General features: G+C 32.7%; 4 protein-coding genes across 10 annotated transcripts; 2 read left to right on the top strand and 2 right to left on the bottom strand.

Annotated features, from left to right (window-relative positions):
* Positions 1–424: 424 nt before the first annotated feature.
* Positions 425–1,908, bottom strand: LOC123196536 (universal stress protein A-like protein). Its single transcript, XM_044610600.1, has 4 exons — positions 1,610–1,908; positions 882–949; positions 645–766; positions 425–581 (listed from the first exon to the last, which is right to left on the bottom strand). Exons 1-4 carry the CDS (start codon positions 1,785–1,787, stop codon positions 425–427), a joined length of 525 nt encoding a protein of 174 aa, XP_044466535.1. The 5' UTR covers positions 1,788–1,908.
* A 7,211-nt stretch (positions 1,909–9,119) lies between these two features.
* LOC123196875 (peptide deformylase 1B, chloroplastic/mitochondrial) lies at positions 9,120–13,722 on the bottom strand. 6 transcript variants are annotated; one of them, XR_006497755.1, is made up of 8 exons: positions 13,449–13,720; positions 13,225–13,363; positions 12,362–12,554; positions 11,767–11,877; positions 11,367–11,429; positions 10,207–10,352; positions 10,068–10,126; positions 9,120–9,647 (listed from the first exon to the last, which is right to left on the bottom strand). XR_006497755.1 is itself a non-coding variant. In XM_044611021.1 (7 exons), exons 1-6 carry the CDS (start codon positions 13,669–13,671, stop codon positions 10,251–10,253), a joined length of 831 nt encoding a protein of 276 aa, XP_044466956.1. In that variant the 5' UTR covers positions 13,672–13,720; the 3' UTR covers positions 9,120–9,647; positions 10,207–10,250. The 6 variants fall into 6 exon arrangements, 4 of the variants coding, with proteins under 4 accessions (XP_044466956.1, XP_044466954.1, XP_044466957.1 ...); XM_044611021.1 differs by lacking the exon at positions 10,068–10,126; XR_006497754.1 differs by having other exon boundaries at positions 10,068–10,352.
* A 695-nt stretch (positions 13,723–14,417) lies between these two features.
* On the top strand, positions 14,418–18,625 carry LOC123195783 (ADP-ribosylation factor-like). Of its 2 annotated transcripts, XM_044609624.1 has the most exons (7): positions 14,418–14,465; positions 14,574–14,743; positions 15,484–15,554; positions 16,018–16,137; positions 16,945–17,063; positions 17,370–17,477; positions 17,668–17,988. In XM_044609624.1, the coding sequence occupies exons 2-6, from the start codon at positions 14,596–14,598 to the stop codon at positions 17,461–17,463; spliced, it is 552 nt and encodes a 183-aa protein (XP_044465559.1). In that variant the 5' UTR covers positions 14,418–14,465; positions 14,574–14,595; the 3' UTR covers positions 17,464–17,477; positions 17,668–17,988. The 2 variants fall into 2 exon arrangements, with proteins under 2 accessions (XP_044465559.1, XP_044465558.1); XM_044609623.1 differs by lacking the exons at positions 14,418–14,465; positions 17,668–17,988 and adding an exon at positions 18,277–18,625 and having other exon boundaries at positions 14,472–14,743.
* Positions 18,626–21,842: 3,217 nt separating this feature from the next.
* On the top strand, positions 21,843–23,679 carry LOC123195971 (MYB-like transcription factor EOBII). The gene is made up of 3 exons (XM_044609848.1): positions 21,843–22,065; positions 22,208–22,337; positions 23,224–23,679. The coding sequence occupies exons 1-3, from the start codon at positions 21,930–21,932 to the stop codon at positions 23,519–23,521; spliced, it is 564 nt and encodes a 187-aa protein (XP_044465783.1). The 5' UTR covers positions 21,843–21,929; the 3' UTR covers positions 23,522–23,679.
* Positions 23,680–25,436: the final 1,757 nt, after the last annotated feature.

Raw genomic sequence — 25,436 nt, 5'->3', positions numbered from 1 at the left:
TGATCATAATTGTGTTTAATTCTACACAAAGTATATATTAATAAAATAATACTATATGAACATATTTTTTAATATATAATTATATAAATATAATGTGTTATTATATGATAATATATTATTTTATATTTATTTTAAAATTATCTAATTATATAATAATATATAATTTATATACTTAAAAGTATAAACATATAATTTTATTAATATTAATAATTGATTCGTTATATTAAATACAATTATTTAGAATATATTGAAGGGGATATCTGATCTCAATGCCTTAACAAGGAAGAATTGAATGTAAGCATAAGAAATTGATAAAATCGTAGGAAAGAAAAAGAATGTCGTCAGTCTATTAAGTACAGAGTCCCGTTTTGGTTTAAAAAAATAAAAGAAAAGAAAAGAAAATTGCTCTGTTTTGCCTATCTTGTTATGGTAACAGGTTTCGTCTTGACGAATTTGGATCCAATTCCTCCTGAAGGACAATAGACCTTTGAGCTGCTTCTGCCTTTACATTAACAGTGATAACATGACACTCAGCTTGCTTCGAACAGTATTCAATAACACTCTCGCCCCGATTAAAAAACCTAGAAAAAAATAATAATTAACATATAAATAGCTCTAAAATAAAGTTAAAAATTATTGCATACCTCTGAATGGAGGCACGTTTTTTATTTCCCAGGACGAGGATGTCTGCGTTCATTTGTTTCACTTGATCGCAAATAACTACTTTAGGATCAACCCCTCGAGCGACCCAAGAGAAATGAGCCACCTAGGACCATTAATTAATTAATTACAGTTAATCATAGTTTAATTAAACTGATTAAATCTTCTCGGTATAAGAAGATAGGAATTAATCGTATGATAATCGATCCATTAATACCAACCCCAATCTGTATACATCTATCATCAAAATAATCCAGCATGTCAACCGCTGCTACGTATTCTGCGTCAGCTGCACAAAACGTTATCAGTGGATTATTCTGGAAGACACATTGACTCGGCAGATTTATTTTGCAAAGAATAAGAAAATCAATTACTAAAGATTTTCTTGATAATCCTTTCTTGAAAAGCAGAATACTTGTGCGCAATATGTTTTTCCATTGAATTTCTTGGAAAAGTTTGGCAGCCCCAAGACTTAAGTACTTTCCCAAGAAACAAACAGAAAAATAATAATCTATATTATCATTCTGGAAGACAAACTGACCCGGCAGATTTATTTTGCCAAAAATAAGAAAATCAACTTGATAAACCTTTCTTGAAAAGCAGAGTATTTGTGCGCAATATGTTTTTTCATTTAATTTCTTGGAAAAGTTTGGCTGCCTCAATATTTAATTGCTTTCCCTCCATTTTCCCAAGAAACGAACAGAAAAATAACAATCCATAACACAGAAGTATTCTCGGCAAATTAACTAAAACATTAATAAAGAGGAGAAAAAGAACAAGCATGTGCGTGTGTTGGACGTGGAGGAAAAGTTTCGTAGCCTCAAGATTTAATTGCTTTCCCTCCATTTTCCCAAGAAATAAACAGAAGATAATAATCCATAACACAGAAGTATTCTCAGCAAATTAACTAAAACAGAAATAAAGAGGAGAAAAAAGAACAAGTACGTACGAGTGTTTGGGTGTTGGACGTGGAGGAATAGAAGGTCGAAACGACCAACGTTAGTTCGAACGATATTCTCAAGAATCCATTCGAAGGCTTCTCTGCTGCATTTCGAGGGGTAAGGATACCCTTTCTCGCTCGACTTCGTTACTGTCACCAATATGCTAGTCCTCTCCTGGTCCTCCATTTTTAATTAAACTCACTCAAAAATTTGCAGTAACTCAATGAGTCAACTCTCTCCCTTCTTCTTGTTCTTTTCTTGCTCAGTCTATTCTAATGCTTCTTACTTTTTTCAGAAATTAATGAAGAACAGTAATCTATATAGAAGTATGGTAAGCTTAAAGAGTGATCAACTAACTAGCGTTTGCTATCGTGCGCCCGGTTGGTCATCTGATAACCACCTCACCCGCCAAGCGCAGTTTCAGAAAGTCTTCTCATATTCATGTATACGGTGCTTTTTCAATTTATTTTTGAATTCCGAAAATAGTTTTTGTTTGCATAAATCACTCATGCATGAAGGAATAGTTTGGCATCATAAGCCTGGCCAACCAAAAACGTTGAGTCATCTGGAGTTAATAAATATGTTTTTCAATTCCTAGTTTATGATGATACAAGCGAAATAAGAATCACGTCACGTTATAGTTATCATATTACCATACAATATAATATAGATATAAAATAATATATATTATAAAATATATCAATATAATATGATACATTGAATATATCATATGATATAATAAATATTATCTACTACAAGTTAAGGTTAGGTTCGAATCGAATCAAATTTGAGTTCGGTTTGATTTGTATATAGCAGAGTTAGAGTTCAAGCTCGAGCTCGTCTTCACCTGGGAAGACAGTCGTCTTCTCAGAGGTCTTCTTCTGCGTGAAGCATATTTTTACAGATTGTACGTAAAAATTTGATTCTGATGTGTTGATGACAAAGTGATGGGTGAAGCATCAGATAACATGAAGCTACCAGCTACTTTTGTAATAGAGATTTCTTGTCTTCCTGGACACATTCTTGAAACCAAAGGTTGGATTCAAAGATCAAAACATTAACTGTTAAAAATGGCCAAAACAGTATTCCCCTGCCCCTGCCCCTGCCCCTGCCCCTCTTTCTTCCATCTCAAAATCATATAAGCGAGGTTTGAAAAGTCAGAAGTTTCAACCATGAGCTAACTTCTATTAAAAGAGATAAAAGTAAAATTATTATTTCATTAATAATATTAAAAAGATAAAATTAATTACTTTTCCTCCCACAATTTTAAAAACTAACAAATTCACTCATGTCTAAAGTTTTCTAATTTTTAAAAGTAACATTTTTCCCCTTAAAATCTAGGGTATTTGCTAGAGGCTCTCCGGCCACCGGAGAAAGCGCTTCAACCCACCATCTCACCAACCACCCTTCATCTCTCCAAAGCTTTCTGATGATGCACTGAAGACGCATCTTCGTCGATTCCGAAAGAATCGACAAAGACTCATCTTCATTAACTCAGTCAATCTGAATCAACGAAGCCTTCATCGATTCTAGATGAATTGACAAAGACTCATCTTTGTTGACTCCGTCAATTTGAATCAATGAATTCTTCATCGATTCTAGATGAATCGACAGAAACAAGGGTCTTCGTCAATTCTATAAGAATCGATGAAAATGCGTCTTTGTTGCCTCTTTTTGCATAGGAGAGTGAAGATCTGGTCGCCGACTAGATAATATGGGTTGATGGGTTGTCATCAATTGCCCGAGAACGTTTGAAAAATAATCCTTAGGTTTTTTTGGGGGGGGGAGAAGGGGAGAATGTTACTTCTGAAAGTTAAAAAACTTTTAACAGAGGTAAAATTGTTAATTTTTAAAATTATGAGAAAAAAACTTAATTAATTTTATATTTTTTAATATTATTAATGAAATAACAATTTTATCTTTGTGTCTTTTAACAAAAATTAACTTATGAGTGAGATCTTTGGCTTTTTAAACCTCGAAGGTATAACTTTAACAATGCACTAAATCGTGGGGGGAAATAGCACTCTGGAATAAGCGGCAAGGCTTTCCAGTGGACTCTTGAAATGATCGTTCACAATAACACAAATGCTTTCCGATTATTTTTCATCCACGTTTATTCACCTGGCCCTACTAGTATGTATCCCTTTGCTGTAATTAGGTTTCTGTTTGTTTGTTTGTTTGTTTCTTGAGAAAGTGAAAGAAAAGAAAAGTAGAACTTGACAAATCTTGAGGTTGGTGATGTTGACATCAATGAAAATTATAATTATCTTGTCCTTGGAATCAATTTCAACAACATTTGCATGCTTTCTTGGGAACCGATGCATCGGATGTTATGTAATTTGTATAATTTTCTTGGCGTTAAGTAATTCCCTTCGTGCTCATTCCAAGTAATTCCTTTTGTAAAACAATTATATTAGTTGTGTTCTGTTTGGTTCCTAAGAAAATGGAGAAAAATAGTAAGAAGAAAAACACTAGTTTAATCTTGAGTGATTCTTTTGCTCCAAGGTAATCTATTGATCAATTAATCCTCTTATCTAAATTAAAATATTAGTATTTTTATCAATTTCTGGTGCAAGTTTAATTCTTTGGAAACCAAAGATGAAAAGTGTGCGCATTCTTAATGTTTACATGGACCTTGACACAGTTCCATATGATTTATTTGATTTTGTTCTTGACGGTGCCCTCCTCTTTTTCGTATGAATTGACCAAATTCAGTTTGCATACATAACAAGATCAATAAAAAAGACAATAAAGTTTCAAATTTATCTTATAAATTTTTTTTTTGATAATTCTCTTTGCATGCAAGGCTTCTTTTTTGTTGTCTTCTTTGATACTGCTGCGTGCATGAATCATGCATAAATATGAAGCATTAATATTACTTGTACTATGTTTTTGGCAGTTGCAGAAACGGAGAGGAACAAGAATAACGGAGATGCACTGTTGCAGCATTTTGCCAACAGATGTAATGAACGGCAGGTAATGGATTACTAGTTTCTTCAAATTCAATTTGTTGAATACTTATTATTTTCCTTTGATTTATATATATAAAAACACACACACTCTTCAGTATAACCAATTAATTTTATGTCAATGCTTATAGATAAATGATTTTGAATTAATCAACAAGATGGGTTCAAATGCTGGAAAAATTATATGTAAGCAAATCAAAATGATAATGCCGGAAATTTTGATCGTGGGAAAGTTGACAAGATGTCAAAGACCACGAATAATTTCTGGTTCTTCGATGAGGTATTATTTATATATTGTTGTCGTTCGATTTATATAATTAAATTTTTGTGTATTGAGATTAAAAAATTTGAATAAATTTGCAGAACTAATTCTGAAGAGCCCATTGAATACTGTGAAAAATACGCCAAATGCCACGTTATGATAAAAAATGATCATAACGTGGCATTTGACATATTTTTCACAGTATTCACTGGGCTCTTCAGAATTAGTTTCACAAATTTATTCAAATCTTTTAATCTCAATACACAAAAAATTAATTGTATAAATCGAACGTCAACAATATATAAATAATACCTCATCGAAGAGCTAGAAATTATTCGTGGTCTTTGATATTGTATTAACTTTCCCACGATCATAAATTTCAGTATCATTATTTTGACTTGTTTACTTATAATTTTTTGCACATTTGAACCTTTCTTATTGATTACGGTCAGCTTCCTGATAAATCGGGAAGGAATCTATATCTACCTTTCACTTCTGATTAGTGGCAGCATGAGGTTTTACGGAGAAATCTCTGGTGAAGCCGGTTTTTGGAGGAAAAATCTCTGGTGAAGCCGACAGAGTCGAGGCGATATTGGTACCCTTACCCTGCTGGAATCAGCAGCAAAGCTTTCCAGTGGACTCTTGAAATGATCGTTCACACTAACACAAATGCTTTCCGATTATTTTTCATCCACGTTTATTCACCTAGCCCTACTAGTATGTATTCCTTTGCTGTAATTAGGCTTCTGTTTGTTTGTTTCTTGAGAAAGTGAAAGAAAAGTAAAGGATTAAGTAGAACTTGATAAATCTTGAGTTTATCTAATATTGATTTTCATGAAAATTATACATGTCTTGTTCAACTACATTTGCATGTTTTCTTGGGAACCAAATGTTTTGCATGTTATGTAATTTGTGTGATTTTCTTGGCGTTAATTGCATGTTCCAGCTTTGCATGAATAATTTGTGTGATTTATTCAAATGGATCGGAAGGGTGTATAACTTAATGTAATTCCCTTCATGTTCATTCCAAGTAATTCCTTTTGTTCTAAAGCATGTTCCAGCTTTCCTTCATGTACATTTATAATAAAAAAGACAATAAAGTTTTGAATTTATCTTATATAATTTTTTTTAGTAATTCTCTTTGCATGAAAGGCTTTTTTCTTGTTGTCTTTGCTACAGCTGTGTGCATGAATAATGCGTGAATATGCAGCATTAATATTACTTGTACTAAGTTTTTGGCAGTTGCAGAAACAGAGAGGAACAAGAATAACGGAAATTCACTGTTGCAGCATTTTGCCAACAGATGCGATGAACAGCAGGTAATTGATTCCTAGTTTCTTCAAATTCATTCGTATTTCTCAATCTCAAGATTGCACAAGAAATTAATTATATAAATTGAACATCAACAACATATATATAATACCTCATTGAGGGATCAAGAATAACTCATGAACTTTGATGCAATATTACTTTTTCCACTATCAAAATATTTGGCATTACTTTTTTCACTTCTTTAGATATAATTTTTTGCCCATTTGAACCTTTCTTTTCGATTACGGTCAGCTTCTTGATAAATCGGGAAGGAATCTATATCTACCTTTCACTTCCGATTAGTGGCAGCATCAGGTTTTACGGAAAAATCTCTGGTGAAGCCGGTTTTTGGGGGATGCAATGCAAGCGTTTTCAAGGAGATGAAACTATCAGGTATGTCTCATGTTTGACAATTCTTATTGTATGATTTAATGATACAATAAATACTTTGTTTAAAATTTTAATAAAATTGATGTACTTGCCATATGATGCAGCATAATTGCATGTCGCAATAATACTACAGTGATACTCATACAATATAAAACTATTCAACCTAAATTTTAATGAGCTCTATCTTATATCTCTAATTTCCCAAGAAGGCAAGCAGAAGGATAAATCACTTATTGTTAGTCCTAATAACACATCTTTCAAAATTCAAAAAGCACTTGTTGTTCTTGTATTAGCAAATAAAGGCTGAATAATGACTTCTTATGATCCAGACAGTGGCATCTGTATAGAATTGTTTGATTGGGATAACTATAAATTTAAGTGTTAGATTGAAACTCAAGTGTGGTTGTTTTATGGAAAAGTTTATGCTCAAATCTAAGTTCCAACTGTATAAGGGTTTGATCGGAGTTAATTGAAATTACGGTAACATTTTAATCATGAGGAATTCATGTTACTTATCAAAAATTAATAATTGGTGCCCATATAGAATCGTTAAATTAACATAGTTGTAAACTTAGGATGTTAGATTGAGACTCAAAATAACATGGCTGTTTTCCCAATTTATGGAAATGCACAGACTCAAATCTAAGTTCCAATAGCATAGGGATTTGATCTACGCTAACTGAAATTACTATAATATTTTAACCATGATAAATTCTCTATAGAATCGTTAGATTGAAGTAATTGTAAACTTAGGTGGTCAGAACGAGACTCAAGTGTGATTGTTTTTCAAATTTATGGAAAAACTCAGGTTCGATTTTAAGTTTCAACAGTATAGGGGACAGTCCTAGTTATTCAACCGCAGTATGAAAGCCAAAGTCGATTTTAGGGCAAGCCAAAATTAAACTTGCCTCTACTTCCTGTTGGTACGACTTTTAAAATAGTGTTGAGACATAAATTGTATGGAATTGTTGACTTGTTTTGAAATTTTTTCTTAGCAATTATTAACATTGTTCCCACTCAATATTTGACCTAAAATTACCTTTTCACCTCCTGAATGTATAAATTATTCTTTTTGATTCAAAATCTAACTTCGTTAATGAAAAAAAATTTTGCAAAAGTGTCAAAAAACCAAATTATCATATTGTGTTTAACTATTCCACATTTCAAAATTACTATCTCACCCCAAAATAACAAATTTTAGGAAATATCTTTCAATATCAAATATACATCAACATCCACTTCTCATTTTCTTTCACCCTTACTATTTTCTTTTTAGGAGGCTTGATTAGTCTTTACCACCATTATTATCATCACCTTTGACCCGACAAGTCACTCCATATTCTCAACCTTACTAGCTACCCTCTTGAAAACCCATTTACCTTCAAAATCTCTGTCTTCCGTCGTCGCAACTTCTTCAACACCTAAATGTCAACTACAACAGCTTGTAACTATGTTACCATCCTTACTAATGTGGCCAAATCCAACATTAAGAGCCGGTGTAGCATAACACACAAAAATTAAAAAAAATTAAAAAATATAATAGACTTGATGTGGATCATATACATAAGGGTTGATTGCTAAGAGATATAACTCACAAAATTTACTATTCTATGCAGTTGGATGGGAAGATCATAGCTCCAACAAACTCTGGAGCTTGGGGTTCAGGCCTCTCACAGTGGCTAGAATTCTCCAAGCTTAAAGGCATTTCAGTAAAAGGTGAAGGTGTCATTGACGGACGAGGCTCAGTCTGGTGGAATGACTCGCCTAATTACCATCCAACATATGATTCAGTAAGAGGCTTCAACATGACCACTTCTAATGTCCATTTGCTAAAACTAGTCATGCATGCATTTATACTACAGAAGACGGTATCTTGCAGATAAGCTACGAAAATGTAAAGATGCCCCACACCAAGCCTACGGTGATTACCCTGTCTAAAACTAATGATAATCCAGCAATAATTTTGAGATCAAGAAGAAGTAACATATTTCTGCAATCGCCCTTCTTGTGCAGGCACTAAGGTTCTATGGAAGCAACGGTGTGACAGTCACCGGCATAACCATTCAAAACAGCCCACAAACCCACCTCAAATTTTATGCATGTACAGCTGTTCAGGTTTCCAGTTTCACAACTTCATCTCCAGGTGATAACCCCAACACAGATGGAATCCACCTGCAGAACTCCCAAAATGTGCTCATTTATAGCAGCACTCCTGCTTGTGGTAATTCTAAACCTCCAACACACCTTATCCTTTTACAATCACAAACAATACTGAGTTACCACTGCATTTTACAGGAGATCTATATAAACCGGATGTTCTAACGTATACATTCACAATGTGAAGTGTGGACCTGGACATGGAATTAGCATTGGGGGGGTAGGAGAGGAGGGCACCAAAGCATGTGTTTCAGACATAACTGTTCGAGATGTCATAATGCAGAATACATTAACTGGTGTGCGAATAAAGACATGGCAGGTAAAACAACTTATCATCACCTTAATTCAATGTTGCATGTGTAAAAATCATCAAAGAGTAAAAAATTATCAAAATAGAACTATCCTTGTAAATCTGTTTAGAGATCTGCATACCATATTATCTGCTCAGCTTGAGCCAGTATTTTTATTGTTTCTAACTGGCAGGGAGGCTCAGGCTCTGTGCAACGAGTAATGTTTTCAAACACTCAAGTCTCAGATGTTATGACTCCTATCATGATTGATCAATACTACTGTGACAAGAGCAAATGCCAGAATGAAAGTTCAGCTGTTTCTGTATCAGATATAAACTACGTAAATATCCGAGGAACCTATACACAAATACCTGTGCACTTTGCTTGCAGTGACAGCTCACCGTGCACTGGTGTATCTCTAACTACCATAGCACTAAAACCATCTGAAGAGTATCGGCAACCATTCTGTTGGGAAACATATGGAGAGCTGAAAACAAGCACTGTACGTCCTATTACCGGTTTGCAAACCGGCACACCCTCAAAATCCAGTTTTCCTTACAACAGAAACTCTTGCTAGAATCACCCTGGCTTACTATGGTGTATGGATGATTTTGTGTTCTGCCACTTTTCGTAGCAGCAGCACATGTTAATGTCAAATATGATGCCACTGTCAAATCATAGTAGTACACAAGAACTTTTGTCAGCGATACAGCAGTTGCTATAGCAGCAAATTACACAAAATTTTAATATTCAAAGAGCATAATACAAAATGTGTTGTATGTTCTTTTAACAGAAAGTAAATACATTAAGTTAGCTGAATCTGTTATCACACAAAAAATAATATAGAACAACCTAGAGATGTTAGAGAATGCAATCTAGTTTTGCCACATAAACATAAACAGATGACAGAATACATTCAATTCTCATCATATACTATCAAAAAAGTTACTATAGAAACAGAGCAAAGACAAGGAGCACAATAATGTTGTTACTTGTCCTCATTTGCCGGAGTATGCTGAAAAGTATGTGTAATAACATAATCTGGCATTGATAACAAGTTATTTGTTTTAATGTGTTCAGTACTCACTTCTGCTCAACAAGTTTTTGAATGTTACATGTTCAGAATCACGCCTAAGTTCACCTATCCTATTCAACAGAAAACAACAATATAAGAACAAAGTTTAATCATTAATTCAGGTGGCAATGAATAAAAATTATCAGTTTACAGTTTCTATGAAGCCTGATTTATCTGAGGAAGCCCATTGTATATTTATGATTTTCCAAAACCGACTGCAGCTTTCCGCCCCCTACGTGCTTCTACCCTTTCAGGACTTGGGAACCCAGTCTTCTCTTCATATTTCTTTTCTAAGGCCTGGAAAATTTTCTTCAGCATTAGGCAAGAATACATATTTATCCTGACCATAAAAAAATCAGGACAGCATACCGCATAGAGTCATCACTTACATGTGGAATGACAAAACAAATACCTCAACAAACAAAATGATTTTGACTATTGTCAACAAGAATTTTTAATTCGCCGACATACTAGGTCATGCTTAAGTGCTAGGCTAAAACTTTTTTAGTCAAGCATATCGGGGAACTAATATTAATGTGCCACTGATGATAACAATAATCACAGCTAGAGTGCCACTGAGAACTAAGATTCATGTGTAGAGTCGCCAGGCATGTCAAGTTGATTCTGTTAGGTTCGTTGCAGCTTAGTCTGGTGCTTCCTAGCTAACTGAATTGAAATTTGGTATATTCAAAACATATTCCCATTGGATAAGAGCAGGTTTTGGTTCATGCATTGATGTTTTACTTTGTAAATCAAGCCACACAGACATAAGCTCTTTGGTAGACCTAATAAACTTTTTACTAATCATCTAAACATGATTTTGCAAATTTTTTAATCAGCATGCGAACATGCATTTGTGTATGTGAAAGAGAGAGATCAGTATCCACATCACACAACTGAAACAATCTTTTCTTTCTTAATGAACCCAAAATCTCAGTAGCAAAACTGATCTACATAAAGCAACAATTCATCAATGGAAGTAAATCCTTTTCAAAAGTGATGAGAGATGGAAATGGCTTGATATTTTATTGACAACAATATAACTGTTTCCAGCCACTAAATTGATCCAAGAAACCACCATAGAGATCAAAGCTTTCAACCTTGAAAAGGAAATTAGTAATGGACTCTGTCCACTGCTTGCCCATTCTGGCCTATGGATATAATTTGCAAGCAGTGCAAAAGCGGAGTTCTACATTTTGTCCAGGTATACCTTGTTTTTATATGCTAGGCCATAACGTTACCGAGTAAAACAAATACAAAATTTCTCATCTGATCAGAAAACACAGCAATCATAGTCATGATTCTGCTCACCTGTAACTGGATACGGATACTGTCAAGAACCTCTTCAGTCATTCTATCAAAGAACAAAATTCCCTGCAGATTTATAAGAGACTTTAGCAAAAAGAAGTCGTTCATGATCCTGAAAAATGCATTGATGAAATTTCTTAAATTTAAGCAGACAAATGCAAGATACCAAGTAGGAAATGCATGGAGTTGTGGCCCTTTAGATTATCTATACAAAACATACTTTGCAAGCGCAGAGAAAAATAATATATTATTATTAACTTATAATCATTCAACTTGCAATATATTAATCCAGAGCATACAAACCAAGGTTATGACAAATTTACACATTTGTTTATCAACATATGTTAGGACAAAACCGTTCATTATTGAACAGAAACAATATATCTAATTTATGTTTACAAACCTCCAAATGGTCAAACTCATGCTGGAATACCCGTGCAGGAAGACCAGACAAATTGAATGAAAACCTAGCACCATTAATGTCCTGAGCATCAATCTTTACAGCTTCTGGTCTCTTCATGAGAAAAAATCAGAAGTGTTATAGATTATCTTAAGAATAATACAAAAGTACAAAAACAGCCCTTTAAGCTCTAAAAAAGGGTAGCTAACAAAAGGAGTTAGTCACTTCAATTAAACTTGTTGTGTTGGAGACAGACCTAGCCACCACAACACTTTTCCTACTTAAACATATAAAGATGAATCAAGAACTAATATTTACTCCTGGAAGCTCAGAACAGAAGTTTAAGTAGTGCAGAAAATAAATAGACACATTGACCAGGATACATACACATTTCCAAAAGAAAAAAAATATTTATTTAATTTTTTATCTGCAACAGTTTCAAACAAGAAGGAGAACAAAAGAGAAATAAATATGGAAGTGAGAAAAAAAAAAGCAAATCAGCAGGAAGTTCAGAGTACCCACAATCTTCTGATTTGACCAGACAGAACTAACACTAAAAAATAGATAATAAACATATAATTAAGTATCTGTGAATAACCTGAACATCAGCATAGATTCCAGGAAAGGATAGGCAACCTTCATTAAAAAGCACCTTTTTCTTTGAATACTTGTTAACTCTTGGATTAATGAGAACTATATCCTCTCCTTCACCTCGCTCACCAACTGGATTAAACACCATAAGTTGTACATTCATTCCTACTTGTGGTGCTGAGAGCCCTATGCCATCAGTTCTGTTAAAAAGGAAGCCAACAACAATTGTTCACAGTCCTGTAAATAGCAGGGACCTTTATAAGCATCCAATAGTTAAAAAAAAAACCTCAATCTTAGATTCACATGACTTCCATTTAGCAAACAGGTCTAGTATGTGATCTATGGGACTTCTTGACAAAAACTTGCCGGTCTAGTCCATGTCAAAACAACCACTACCCAAACACTAAGTAGCTATAGCTAAAGTCAGTATCCTCCAGCCAAATAGTTGGTTTAACACCAATAATGCTGTAGTCAGATTAGGAAGCAATGCACATATTTGAAAGAAAATTCACTACACTCCATGTAATAATATAACTTCATTTACATTAATTATATTTAGGCTAATCTTCTTATTTACTTAACATTATATTCAGGCTAAATGGTTGCAACAAATTCAAACTAGAAAAAAAAAAATGCAACAAATGAACTACACAACCACAGAAGTTATAAAGAGCATTAAAATTTTGATTCTAATCCTATTCACAAGGACCTTCCTAATATAACATAACTTCAAAAAACTTGTAGTCTCACACCTTATAATATTTACAAGTAAATTGTGTTCCTGCATTTAATATCATTGAGAGTGTAAATCCTAAATAGAAAAACATTCGTCAAGCTCATGTGTTCAGCAGGGAACAAGAAAAAGCTCACTTATACATAACGTCAAACATCTCATCAACTAATTTCTTCAAATTATCATCAAACGTGACAATTCTTTTGTTTCTCGCTCTCAATATCGGGTTCGGATACTTCACAATTTTCAGTGGCGCTTCAAAATGAAGATCGGACGCTGAAAAGAAAAAAAAAAAGACAATTATAAGCAAACAGTTAAAACTAAAAAAAAGAAAAAGAGAATTAAGAGCGATTTTGCTTACGAGAAGCGACAAGGTCTTCTTTGAGTGATGAGGAACCACCGCGGCGCTTGGCCTGGACAAGAACCGGAGAGTTGGTCCGGTCAATGGAGGAGGAGAAGAAGCGAGCAGCGGAGGAGAGGCGGTTGAATCGTAGGGAAGTAGTGGAGATAGTAGTTTGGCGGCAGAGAACTGGAAGCAGAGTGTGTGATAAAGAAGACGAGTGAAGCCAAACCGAACAAGCCATTGCTAATTTTGTGCACCGGAGGAAACAAATGAGAAAATATCAAATATTTATAACACTAGAACAGCCCGCAAACGAGACTTAACAAAAAAATAAAAAACATTAATCAGACAAAAAAGGCCAGAACACTATGTCCCACCCAGGGTTTAATGAAATAAATTCCGCCCTCATATTTCGAAAAACCAAATTTCTACCTGTCAAATAAAATGGTAGAATGATAATTTTACATAAATTTTTTATTTTTTTTCTTTTTTCCTTTACTCTTTTTATTTTTCATTTTCCCTTATTTTTTATATTTTCCCTTCTCAAATCTTTAGAGAATAAACAACAAATTTTAAAAAATTAAGGTTATTGAAAAAATTTCAAAGAGTTTTGAAAATTTGAAAAGAAAAATTTAGAAATATTTTTGAAAATTTTAAATTTTCAATATATTTTTTTATAGTTTCAAAAATAACAATTATACCTCCAACAAACATACTTAAATACAATATTTTAAAATTTGAGATTTGATATTTTTTAGAAGTTTAAATGATAAATTTTTAAACTTGTAATGATATTTTGTTAATTTGATATTTGCATTGAATATTAGTAGTAGTTTTATAATTTTAATAAAATGGTACAACTAATTTTCAATCACTTTGCAAATAAAAGAAATATTCACTCACAAAAATATATAGAAGGTTAGAATTTGGCTATTTAAAACTTAAAGATAGAAACAGTTATCTTATCAAATGTTGGGTGGCAAACAGTCATTCAGCCAATAAACAACGACTGGAATATGAATGGATTTACATTTGGTTTGGATTGAGAGGGGCCTTCTTCTTATTCCATTTTTTTAATCACCAAAATGATTATTCACAGGTAAAATAACGGAGCACATTTGTTGATTTTGGTTTCGTTCACAGGTGAGCTAGAGAGAAAGCAAAGATGGGGTTGATTTTAACAAAGCTGTTCGGTAGTTTTTTTGGTAAGAAGGAGATACGAATTCTGATGGTGGGTCTTGACGCAGCCGGTAAAACCACCATTTTGTATAAGCTTAAGCTTGGAGAAATCGTCACTACCATCCCCACCATTGGTATTTTCAGATGCCTTATTCATATACATTGTGATTTTCTGGTTCTAACCTTTTATTTATGTGATCAATGGCTTTTACCTTTCTGCTGGGAAGGTCTCTTTTTATTTATAAGAAAGATATGGCCATTTTTCGGAAATTTTAAAAGATAAAGTTGTGGGAAAGGTTTCTTAGCCGAACTCAAGGCCATGAAATTCTTTTTTCACTTTTTGTTAATGTTTAATACCTTGTTTATGTTTGCATTTCTCTTAGCAATGTGTAGATATTTCCTATTTTATAATTGAGTTCTTGGTTTGGATGTATTTGCTTTTGTTGATTTGAATAAATTTCAATGGATTTATTGGATAGATTTCATGTCCTGCTCTGCATATTGATTTCAGAATTCACATGCAAATTTATATGGCATCATGAAGTTTAAAGACTATGCGAGGGCTTTGTTTGTACTTGCATGTTCTGGGTGTTATTTTCAATTTGAGATGGACATTTTCCATAATTGACGAAGGAGTGTTTGCTTCCTTTTTGTTTATGAGCCTTTTTTTTTTTTTTTTGAGTGATGTACTATGGGTTGGTTGAACTGATTTCTGGTAGTCTTAATCTCTCAAAAGGTTGAGTTTGATGGTGAAATTAGTATCTTACTTGAAGCATGTTTCTTTATTTTATCCATCTATTAGCAATATATATTAGGAAACAAAATAATTAGGTGTGTTGTTGGATTTTGATTGTGAAGGAATTGTTGGTTGCAGGATTTAATGTTGAGACAGTGGAATACAAAAACATCGGCTTCACTGTGTGGGATGTTGGTGGTCAGTACAAGGTATAAATATCTCAGAATATGTAATGATAGAATGATATAGATAGCTAGGTTGATCTATCCAGCTTATGTTGAAATGCTAATGCCCTTTTTTTCTTTTTCATTATTTTACCTCATATCTTATCCAGTTAATGGATATAAACACAGGTTTTCTTATGAGGAATCACAGTTTGGGTTTATATAGGTGAAAATTACGCAATTCTTACCTCATATGTTATCCGTACTTCTTTTTTCATTATCTTTCTGTTGTATTTCCAATATTAGAATTCTTTTTTCCTTAACCGTTAAAATCAAAAATTTAATTTCATCGAACTCTTTCTAATTCCTGACTGTGCAAAATTGGTGCATGTTTTTGTTACAACATGTGACATCATATCATGATGATTTTATTATATTGCTTGTTATTTAAATTCTTTTTAATTTTAATTGAAGTTCTTGTTGCAATCCATGTTTTCCATAAATGCAGATCCGTCCACTGTGGAGACATTATATCCAGAATACTCAAGGCCTAATTTTTGTTGTGGATAGCGATGACAGGGATAGAGTTGCTGAGGCAAAGGATGAGTTAGATAAGATGTTGAGTGAGGTATGCAAACGATTTTATTATCGCATGGAATGTTCTGGTTCTTATTATTTCTTCCTTGTTTCATGTTATGATAGCTTTTAACATAGCTCAGGTAGCTGTTACTTTCTTATTCTGTTCCTTAATTGAGTACTTATCGCACAACATTTTTATTACCGTCACTTCAGAATTGGTTGCTTTCCTGCAGTCCTTTCTATTTGTGGTTTCTTATGTAACACCTATTAAGATTTAATTTTCATAGATTGGCTTTGGTTATTCTAGTTTCTTCGTGTCATGAAATATTCATCCATTTGATATTTCTTGTGGATCTTCCCTGAAGTGGCAATTTCTTCCCCTTGCTATGCTCAAAGTGCTGATGGTCATCCTTGACATACTCTTTGGGAATTAACTTTTACATACCTGATTCTTCCACCCTTGACCCACCGTCATCCATAATCTTTCATTTTGGTCTTGGCATTGTTTTGTATGAAAAAGTGTCTAACCACTCTCAACTGCAGGAAAAACTTCACTTTGTCTTTCTTTTTAATCCCTTTCGAAATTCTTGCCTGAAGTAATTGTCACTAGTTCAGTGGCATGACAACTATAACTCTGCTTATTCACGTGTCACGGGGATTAAAGGCTTGGCTCATATCCTTTATCTGTGTCTTTTTGCTTGTTCTATCAGCTTTCTGCATTTTCAAAGTTGAGAATCCTTAAGTTCCAATATATGTAGCTGCACAGTGATTGTTGTATATCACTGAAAGGATTAAACATTAAAATTTTTTTTTTCCTAAGGGTTTATAACACAATATACTGTTATTTTGGTTTCAGGATGAACTGAAAGAGGCTGTTTTGCTTGTACTTGCTAACAAACAAGATCTTCCAAGTGCAATGAAGGCCGCCGAAATATCTGATAAGCTTGGTCTAGATTCTCTTAATGAACGGCAGTGGTAAAACTCCTATCTTGTTTTGAATATTCTTTTGGTCAAATTCTCCTGCATTTTTAGTAAAAACATGCCTTCAACATTCAGATTCTTTTTGAAATTCAGTTGGTGAATGGGACAGTATTTTGGGCAATAAACATAGCATAAATTATTGGTCATCCTAGGACATAACTCTACCATCCCCTGCCATATTTGGCTAACCCAACAAATGATGAAAAGTTCTGGAGTAGTGTAACCGACTTGAAATAATTGCAGTTATGTGATTGTGATTTATAAACATTCTGTTTTGCATGACGTGATGGTCAATTACAGGTATATCCAGAGCACATGTGCAACCACTGGAGATGGTCTTTATGAGGGGTTAGATTGGCTTTCCAGCAACATCATTGGCACAACAAACACATGAACAAGATAATACAGGTACGAGATCTGAATTTTGGTTAGAACCAATATTGCTACCATATGTAACAGCATAGAGTAATGCATCCCGTCTGGTTGCTGCTTTGAGAACAGCTTGCTATAATAGTATGTTTTAAAATAGGATGATATCTGGCTGCCAAAATGCTAATGTTGTACTTTTATTCTGTTTGAAACTTCTCCTGTTCTGCAGGCACAATGCTCTTAAAGATTTTGATCCATAAATTAGATTTATGTCATGAAATTTTGATATAAAGAGGATGTTTTCCCTTTTGCGTCGTTAATATTCTATCGGCAGAATGGTCACTAAATCAACCAAATATGCAATATTGGCTTGTGTAATCACTTCTTTAGCTGTAAACATATATATTATGGTGCCTCCTGGATTTGTTCTGGAGCTTAAAATATTCTGTAATGTGTTATGTGGTTTCTGAACATTGAATAAGTTCAGATTGATGTGTATAGTTACCATTAAATTGCATTAAATGAAGTGAAGAAAAATTAAGTTGTACCAGTTTGAAGATCTCAAAAATTAGTGCTGTTGAAGCCAGGTCTTAGGGGACTCTGTTTTTTTTCCCCTGTTCCATAATATAGCCTTCAGTTTGTAGTCTTCTGTGGAAGAGTTTTATTGCAAATTATTAATTTATCCTTTTTAATAGAATTGCGAAAGTATCTTGAATATTTAATAAAAATATCATTTTAAAATTACATAAATACCCTGCACAAGTGATATACTTTTTTCCATTGCCTCTTCAACCATGCATGTCACCTACGTCACCACCACCATCTCTATTTGTGTCAGATCTACCAACAAGTTCATCTTCACCACCACAAGTCGCATCTAATCCACCGTCAAGTTTATTGCCTCCACCAAAGGATCATTGTAAGAAGAGGAGTAAGGGACGAGTGTAGTCCGAGACTTTAGATGTTGATGATGATGGACAAGTCTCATTGGACAGCGACAATGGACGTCTCTATGTCGGATGGATGTTGTAACCTCTACCACAAGGGTGGGATTGTCATCATCAAAGTCATGGACATCGTTTTAGTACGACATCATTTCAGATTCATTTATGTAAATTTCATTGGTTATGATCTAGATGATGCCGGAGATGAGGTTTAATGTTGTGAGACATTTCGATGAGCCTTTGTAGTGAAAGCAAAACAATATCCAAAAAGGCCAAAAGACCTATTCCCACCCAAAGTTTAGTATATCCCAAATTACTATCTGTTGAATTTCAAAAATCTAAATATTTATTCTTCTGTTAAATTTTGTTATTACTATCAAAGGTAAAATTATCATTTAGAATTTTTATTTAAAGAAAAAAAACTATTTTTCCCTTTTTTTCTCATCCTAGTTTTAAAAATTAATAATTTCCTTTTAACCTCATATTTTTCTGGTTTTAAAAATTAACTCTCCCACCCCCCCGCCCCCCAAAAAAATCTAGGATTACAACTTCTCATATTTTTCTCATTTGCATTTGTCCCTTAGCCTGTTTCAATTTCCAAATCATCATCAATGTCCTTCTCTCTCCATCTCTAACATCCTCTTATGTTGAGTTCAAGACACCATGACATTCTCTTTTCATCTTCTTTCCATTTCTCTTTCGTCTAATACAAAATCTAACTAAAATTGAATTAGAGATCCCCTTTGATTTAGACTAAATTTGTGCCGATGCAAGTCACCAAAGAGGATGGGTGATGGGAACAAACCGAAACCCTAAAAGCAAACTTGCTTCAATTAATCTCATTATAAATTTAGTTCCACTACATTTGTGTGTACTTTTGCTTGTCATTTTTTTCTTTTTGCAAGAAAACATTTCTTAATGGACTGCCAAATTTTACTTTCTTATTGAAGTAATTAATTTGAAGATTAGGATCCTGCTGCATAATTTGATCCAAGGCTCCACGCAAACCACGTTAGCCAATTTGATTAACTTTAATGATTTGACACGTACGTACATACGCTTGTGACATGTTGATCAAGCTCTACCTCATAATTATTTGAAATTTATAAAAATGTATCAAATGAATTTGATCATTCATATAATTGGAGGGTTTGCCATTAATACTTTTATACTATAGTTGGATCCAGCTTAATCCACTATATTATTAGCCACAAATTGTTCATATGGTTTGGTTAGGATGTGTCTGCTCTAGCAAAATCAAACGTCTCCAACCCTTTTGAGATCCTTGGTCCTCTTCATCACATGCTCTCACTCATCGACAGCCACATAATCAAAATTTAATTAATCGCAAATTATGGAACAATTAATCAAAGAATCTAATTCAAAAGGTTAATTAATACATTGAATTATAGCTCTTTTAATGAATGGAAATCTATAAATAGTAGGACCCAAAAGTTCGTAAATTGGTAAAGTATTAGAATTTCAGAGAAAAAATCTGAGTTTGAGTCATACTAATTATATAGATAGATGAGAAAAAATATTTACAAAGATATATTGACTTATGATATATTCACTATTTGATTCAGTTTATATATAAATATTGTCTTGTTTGAAACTTAATCAAACTCGGTAAACCTATTAAATCGAAAAAAACTATTTAAAACTAACAAAATCGGGTTTACTTAATATTATACAATTTTTGTCTTATTAAAACTTAAAAGAGTTATCATTTTTAAAATTTTAATCGAATTAATGATAAAATTTGTAATTGGTTTTTTTTTTTTAATCTATGTAATGGAGTATCAATTGTTTAATTAATATATTTGAAATTATATTTTATATGTCTCATATGTGTTATATGTAAAAAATGTGATAAATGTTTAATATTATTCAAGACATACATAATAATTTAGTAATAGATTGCACTAATTGATTATCTAGTTAACTGGTCAAATCGTAAACCAGTGAAATAATTGGTTCGACCATCAATCTGGTTTTAAAAACATTGTATAGGCCATGCATTCCTCAAATTGTACATTATTTTACTTCTATTTTTACCATAAATAATTTAATTGATTACATTGTTAATAGGAATATATATAAGGGCATGCCATAAACTCTCTTAATTCAAGGTTTTACTTTGAGAAAATTGTAAATATTTTATTAATAAAACATATGTACATATTTTTAAGTATATAATTTGATAATTTATTATCATATAACTAAATAATTTTGAATTAAAAATAAAATATCATTCAATCAAATGATGACATATTATTTATATATTTAAATATAAACTCAAAACTAACGTTGAATTTGAAACGAGCTTATTCTGGCTCAAAATAAGTTTTGTTAGAATGAGTCTAACCAAACATTAGATAACAAGTCTGAGCCCAAATTCAAGTTTGGGAGTATGAAAAAAAACGAGCTCAAACCCAAACTTGAACAAGTGTCTTCCTTGGCTTGCATAACTCAGTTTTGTTAATAAATAAACACTGAAATGATGTCGTACAACCGAGCTTGAGATGTGAGTCTAAAGCCAATCAGAGTAAGCCCAATTTAGAACACACGAACTCGAGTTAAGTGTGAATCAATTACGAATACTAAAATTACGAAGCCAGTCAAACACAAACACGTGTTCAGCAAACTCGATGAGCTTGAGTTTGAGCGTCGGCTCACAAAAAATGAGCAAAAAATAAGCTAATTCTTATTTGGGCTCAGTTTGACTCAAATTATATCCAAGCTTTATTTTCACATAACATTACTAATAATATTTATTATGATAGATATATCATTTTTATGCCATCAAGTTAAATGTCAACTCGCTTTCAGGATCATCGTCAAAAGTCATTTTCCTTGGCTTCTATTCTAAGTTTACGCTTGAAATTTGTCTTTTTCTTTATTATTACAATCCACACATTTTTTAATCAATATAATATTTTTACTTTAATATATGATTATTGTGAAACCTACCTGCATTTTATGAAGTTATTCTGAGCTCAAAAGTATGTAAACATGTTCATCTTTCCCTTTTTCTTTTATATATTTTAATTTTTGGTTTTAATATTTCTTTTTTACTTTAAAACATTATTGTATTTATATCTATAACTGCATGTGTTTGTGTTGCGTGGGACGTAAAGAAAAAGGCATATATAGATGGATTGGTATTAAGTTATTTACCCTAATAAATTATATGTGAAAATAATGTCATGCAAATATACAAAATTGTTGGTGAAGGTTTAAATTCGAATTTTTGATGTATTTATAAAACTTTGACTTATCTGATATAATAGATATGGGTTTAGTTACTATACTCTAAATTTATCTGTCTAATAAATATGGATGATACCGTTATTAAAAAAAAAAAAGACTATTTATCATTAAAAACCTGTTAATTAGTGTTTAGAATCATCTTACACTCTCTCTATAAATGCTGGAGGTACCCTATTTTCTCATTATCCTTCTCCCTCTCTCTCTCTCTCTCTCTCTCTCTCTCTTCTTCTTTGTCTCTTTCTTAATTTCTCTCTGAAAAAGAAGAAAGAAAAGCATGGATAAATCACCCTGCAACTCTCAGGATGTTGAAGTGAGAAAAGGGCCGTGGACCATGGAAGAAGACTTGATTCTGATCAATTATATAGCCAACCATGGGGAAGGCGTGTGGAACTCTCTTGCTAAAGCAGCCGGTAACCTGTTTTTTTCACAGCCAATTTAAAACTTGGAAAGCTTATAATGCAAGAAATTATTGAAAAGATTTTTTTTTTTGTTTTTAGTTACCCTAATTGCTATTATCAAGAGACTATTTTCTTTCGATTACCTTGTCTGCAGGCCTGAAACGTACAGGAAAGAGCTGCCGTCTCCGGTGGCTGAATTATCTTCGGCCGGATGTGAAGAGAGGAAATATCACACCAGAGGAACAGCTCTTGATAATGGAACTTCATGCTAAGTGGGGAAACAGGTCAGTGTGTTTTGAAATAATTTCAGCGTTAGTCTTAGTTTTTCTGTGTCATTTCGATTTAAAAGTAAACCTCTCAGAGTCCCTATTTGTACATCCTTTGTGTCGTCCATCAAAAAGAGAGAAGGAATTTGTGTTAATCAAACCTAGCCACAGAAATCGGCCATTATTAAACACATGGGCGATTTTGAAACCTAAGGTCAGAAATAATCCGTCCAAAACACATTTTTTTCACGAATATTAATTGCTACAAAAATATCTCCGGTTCTCTTTTGATTATTTTGAATAATAGGTTCATTATGATTCCCAATATATATTCATATATAAAATATATACAACACAATAACGATTTCGAAATATTTCCCTTAAAAGTGAAATGCTTTTTCTTTCAGCCTCAGTCACTTAGTCATTTCGGTGGTGTTAGTATTTTGTAATATATCATATAAATACATATTTTAAAGTATATCAAATTAATATAATGCAAAAATATGGTAAAAATTTTCATAATTTTGGATGGATTCGAATGTTTTGGATACCTAATATTACAGCTAGCCACCAAAGTAGATTGGTGATAAACTTTCTATTTTGAGGTGAAACTATTTAAAATAGATCACATGTCGAAGAGGAAGGCCCTTACTTTAGTTTGAAGTAGACATAAACCATATTGCTCGGCTTCTTCAGAGCAAGGTTGGCCCAGTCTCGGGAAGATATTTGTGCTTACGACAACTTTTCTGTTCAAAACAATTTGGGTATAATCGATCAGTCGATTATATATATAAATTAAAAACAAACAAATAGATTGCTAATGTATCATTCTTTTGCCATGTTTAGCAAGTTTAATCGAAAATTATGCTATAAAAAATCCCTTTACCAGTTGATTTTTATATAGGTGGTCAAAGATTGCGAAGCATCTACCTGGAAGAACAGACAATGAGATAAAGAATTTCTGGAGAACAAGAATCCAGAAGCATATTAAACAAGCTGAGACGTTTTCTGCACAAAGTTCTGAGGCAAATGAGCAGGCAAGTTTAAGCCAAATTTTACACACAACGGAAGTTTATTCTCCTCCTTCGTATCCTCCAAATATGCAGGACCATCAGGCTTTCCCAATGGCGCCTTTGCCTGCTGAAGCGAATGAAAACTATTGGAGCATGGAGGATCTCTGGTTACTTAATGCTGATCAATGATTTTGAGGTCCAAATCTCTAAATTGGACGAATGTTAGATTTATGATAAATAGTTTGATGGAATTTATATGGCTTGTAATAGGTTTCCCATACACTGCATCTACTACTTTAATATATATGTTTATACAATAATTAATTAATATTTAGCTTTTAATATCATTTGAGCAAATCATGATCGTGCATCATGATTCTCTGAAGGGAAATTAGTTATTTTAACAATTTTTTTAGTTATTTATACCTTTTTAACCTCAGTTTTTTTTTCTTATAACTGATTAGTTAAAATTTCAACTTCATACCTGTTTTACCTCATTCCTGATCATATAACCTTAGCTTCTCAAACTTATTTCTATTCATATTCTCATATAAAAATAGGTTCAAAATCAAAGAAATTTTACATTAAAACCGATTCTAACCATGAACTTTTAGTGTCCGTATATTCTTTTTAGATGTGTGTGAGAAGATTTAAATGATTTTTTGATGTAGGATTTCTTCGATTTTAAATTGACTTGTTACGAGAATATAAATAAAAATAAATTTGAAAGACTAAAGTTCTAAACATTAGGAATGAGGGTAAAACAGGTTTGAAATTAGAATATTGATTAAAATGATATAATAAAAAAAACGAGAGTTAAAAATGTACAGACAACTTGAAAAATGGTTAAAATAATTAAATTTTTTAAATATAATATTTTATATTGTGTAGATGTTTAGAGAGAATTTAATTGGTACAACTATTTGAATTTTTTTTTTTCCAGAACATAATTTAATATAAAATTCTTGGGATTGTAATTTAATTCGTCCTCGTGAAGGCAGCTTTCATGCGTGCATGCAAACAGGGATAATGTAATGTCCACAGGACAAATTCTACATAAATAATAAAATAATATCCATCTAATTAACACCTAACCAAACCAATAGTAACTCGACACGTAAGACAGAGAAGCCAGATATATTTAGCACGTTTCATTTTAGCTTTACATTTATTTATGTCTATTCTTGTACATGTCCATGCAGAATTGAAATTAGGTCGACGTGATCTCAATTCTTGGACTTCCCACAAGGAAAAATAAGACTTCACATGCATTCTCTCCTTATTCATTCATTTTAAAGCTTCCATCATCAACTTTGTCTATATAACATGTTACCACATGGTGAGTACCCCCTCCATCGTAAAATCAACTGAAAACCCATTGAAGCTATGGTAAAATGCTATATATGAGTATAATTTAATTGGGTTTCCTTTTATGTTCTAAGTTTAAATTGAGAAATATTACAAGAGTTTAAAGATTAGTAAAACCGATAAAATATTAAAATTTTTAAAAAGAAATGTTAGATTCAAATCTTTATTATAATTAATAAATATGTGTTTTAAGATTTATTAGTTATCTGAAAAAAGAATAAGAATATTTTATTATAGAGAAACACAAGTTAGGTGGTTGTGATGACTTATGACAATTGCTTTAGATTCCAGTGATCACCAAACCTTCATGTTTAGCATCGAGCTTCTCATTCACATGAAGAATTTGGAAGATAAATAAAAGCCCATTCCCTCGAATTATGCACTGTCTTATATGAGAAACGATAAAAGAGAAGGACAGTTGAGAGCTTTTATTGTTAATATTATTCAAGTCACAAAAACAAAAGCAAATAATCTCCCAACCGCACATTTATTCAGTCACATGTTTAATATGCAAAAATTGTATCCAGTAAAAGATAAAGGAAAAATCACATGATGGGTCGGCCATGACTGTCACACAGAAACATGGGCAGATCGATGCTCAACAACACAAGCACTATAGCTAGCTATAGCTGTAATTTTTTATCCTAAAAAATGAAAATAACTCTTAATAATTTGGTCACCTTTCGATTGATTATCAACGAAGGCACGGCTAAAGAGGAGCAATTTGTAGAGTTTG

Source organism: Mangifera indica, chromosome 14 (assembly GCF_011075055.1).
Source record: "Mangifera indica cultivar Alphonso chromosome 14, CATAS_Mindica_2.1, whole genome shotgun sequence".
Classification (NCBI taxonomy): Eukaryota; Viridiplantae; Streptophyta; class Magnoliopsida; order Sapindales; family Anacardiaceae; genus Mangifera; species Mangifera indica.
Note: the sequence above shows the minus strand (reverse complement) of the source record. Positions and strands in the feature narration are given on the sequence as shown.

Bases quoted from the DNA above. Each gene is read 5' to 3' on its own strand.
- LOC123196875 (XM_044611021.1), bottom strand. From the start codon at position 13,671: ATGGCTTGTTCGGTTTGGCTTCACTCGTCTTCTTTATCACACACTCTG. The intron at 13,364-13,448 runs GTAAGCAAAATC...TTTTCTTTTCAG, and splicing joins AGAAGACCTTGTCGCTTCTC to CGTCCGATCTTCATTTTGAA. The intron at 12,555-13,224 runs GTGAGCTTTTTC...CCTTTTTAACAG, and splicing joins ATGTTTGACGTTATGTATAA to AACTGATGGCATAGGGCTCT.
- LOC123195783 (XM_044609623.1), top strand. From the start codon at position 14,596: ATGGGGTTGATTTTAACAAAGCTGTTCGGTAGTTTTTTTGGTAAGAAG. The intron at 15,555-16,017 runs GTATAAATATCT...CCATAAATGCAG, and splicing joins ATGTTGGTGGTCAGTACAAG to ATCCGTCCACTGTGGAGACA. The intron at 17,064-17,369 runs GTAAAACTCCTA...GGTCAATTACAG, and splicing joins TCTCTTAATGAACGGCAGTG to GTATATCCAGAGCACATGTG.
- LOC123196536 (XM_044610600.1), bottom strand. From the start codon at position 1,787: ATGGAGGACCAGGAGAGGACTAGCATATTGGTGACAGTAACGAAGTCG. The intron at 950-1,609 runs GTACGTACTTGT...CGTTTTGTGCAG, and splicing joins CGTCCAACACCCAAACACTC to CTGACGCAGAATACGTAGCA. The intron at 767-881 runs GTTGGTATTAAT...TAATGGTCCTAG, and splicing joins ATAGATGTATACAGATTGGG to GTGGCTCATTTCTCTTGGGT.
- LOC123195971 (XM_044609848.1), top strand. From the start codon at position 21,930: ATGGATAAATCACCCTGCAACTCTCAGGATGTTGAAGTGAGAAAAGGG. The intron at 22,066-22,207 runs GTAACCTGTTTT...CCTTGTCTGCAG, and splicing joins CTCTCTTGCTAAAGCAGCCG to GCCTGAAACGTACAGGAAAG. The intron at 22,338-23,223 runs GTCAGTGTGTTT...ATTTTTATATAG, and splicing joins CATGCTAAGTGGGGAAACAG to GTGGTCAAAGATTGCGAAGC.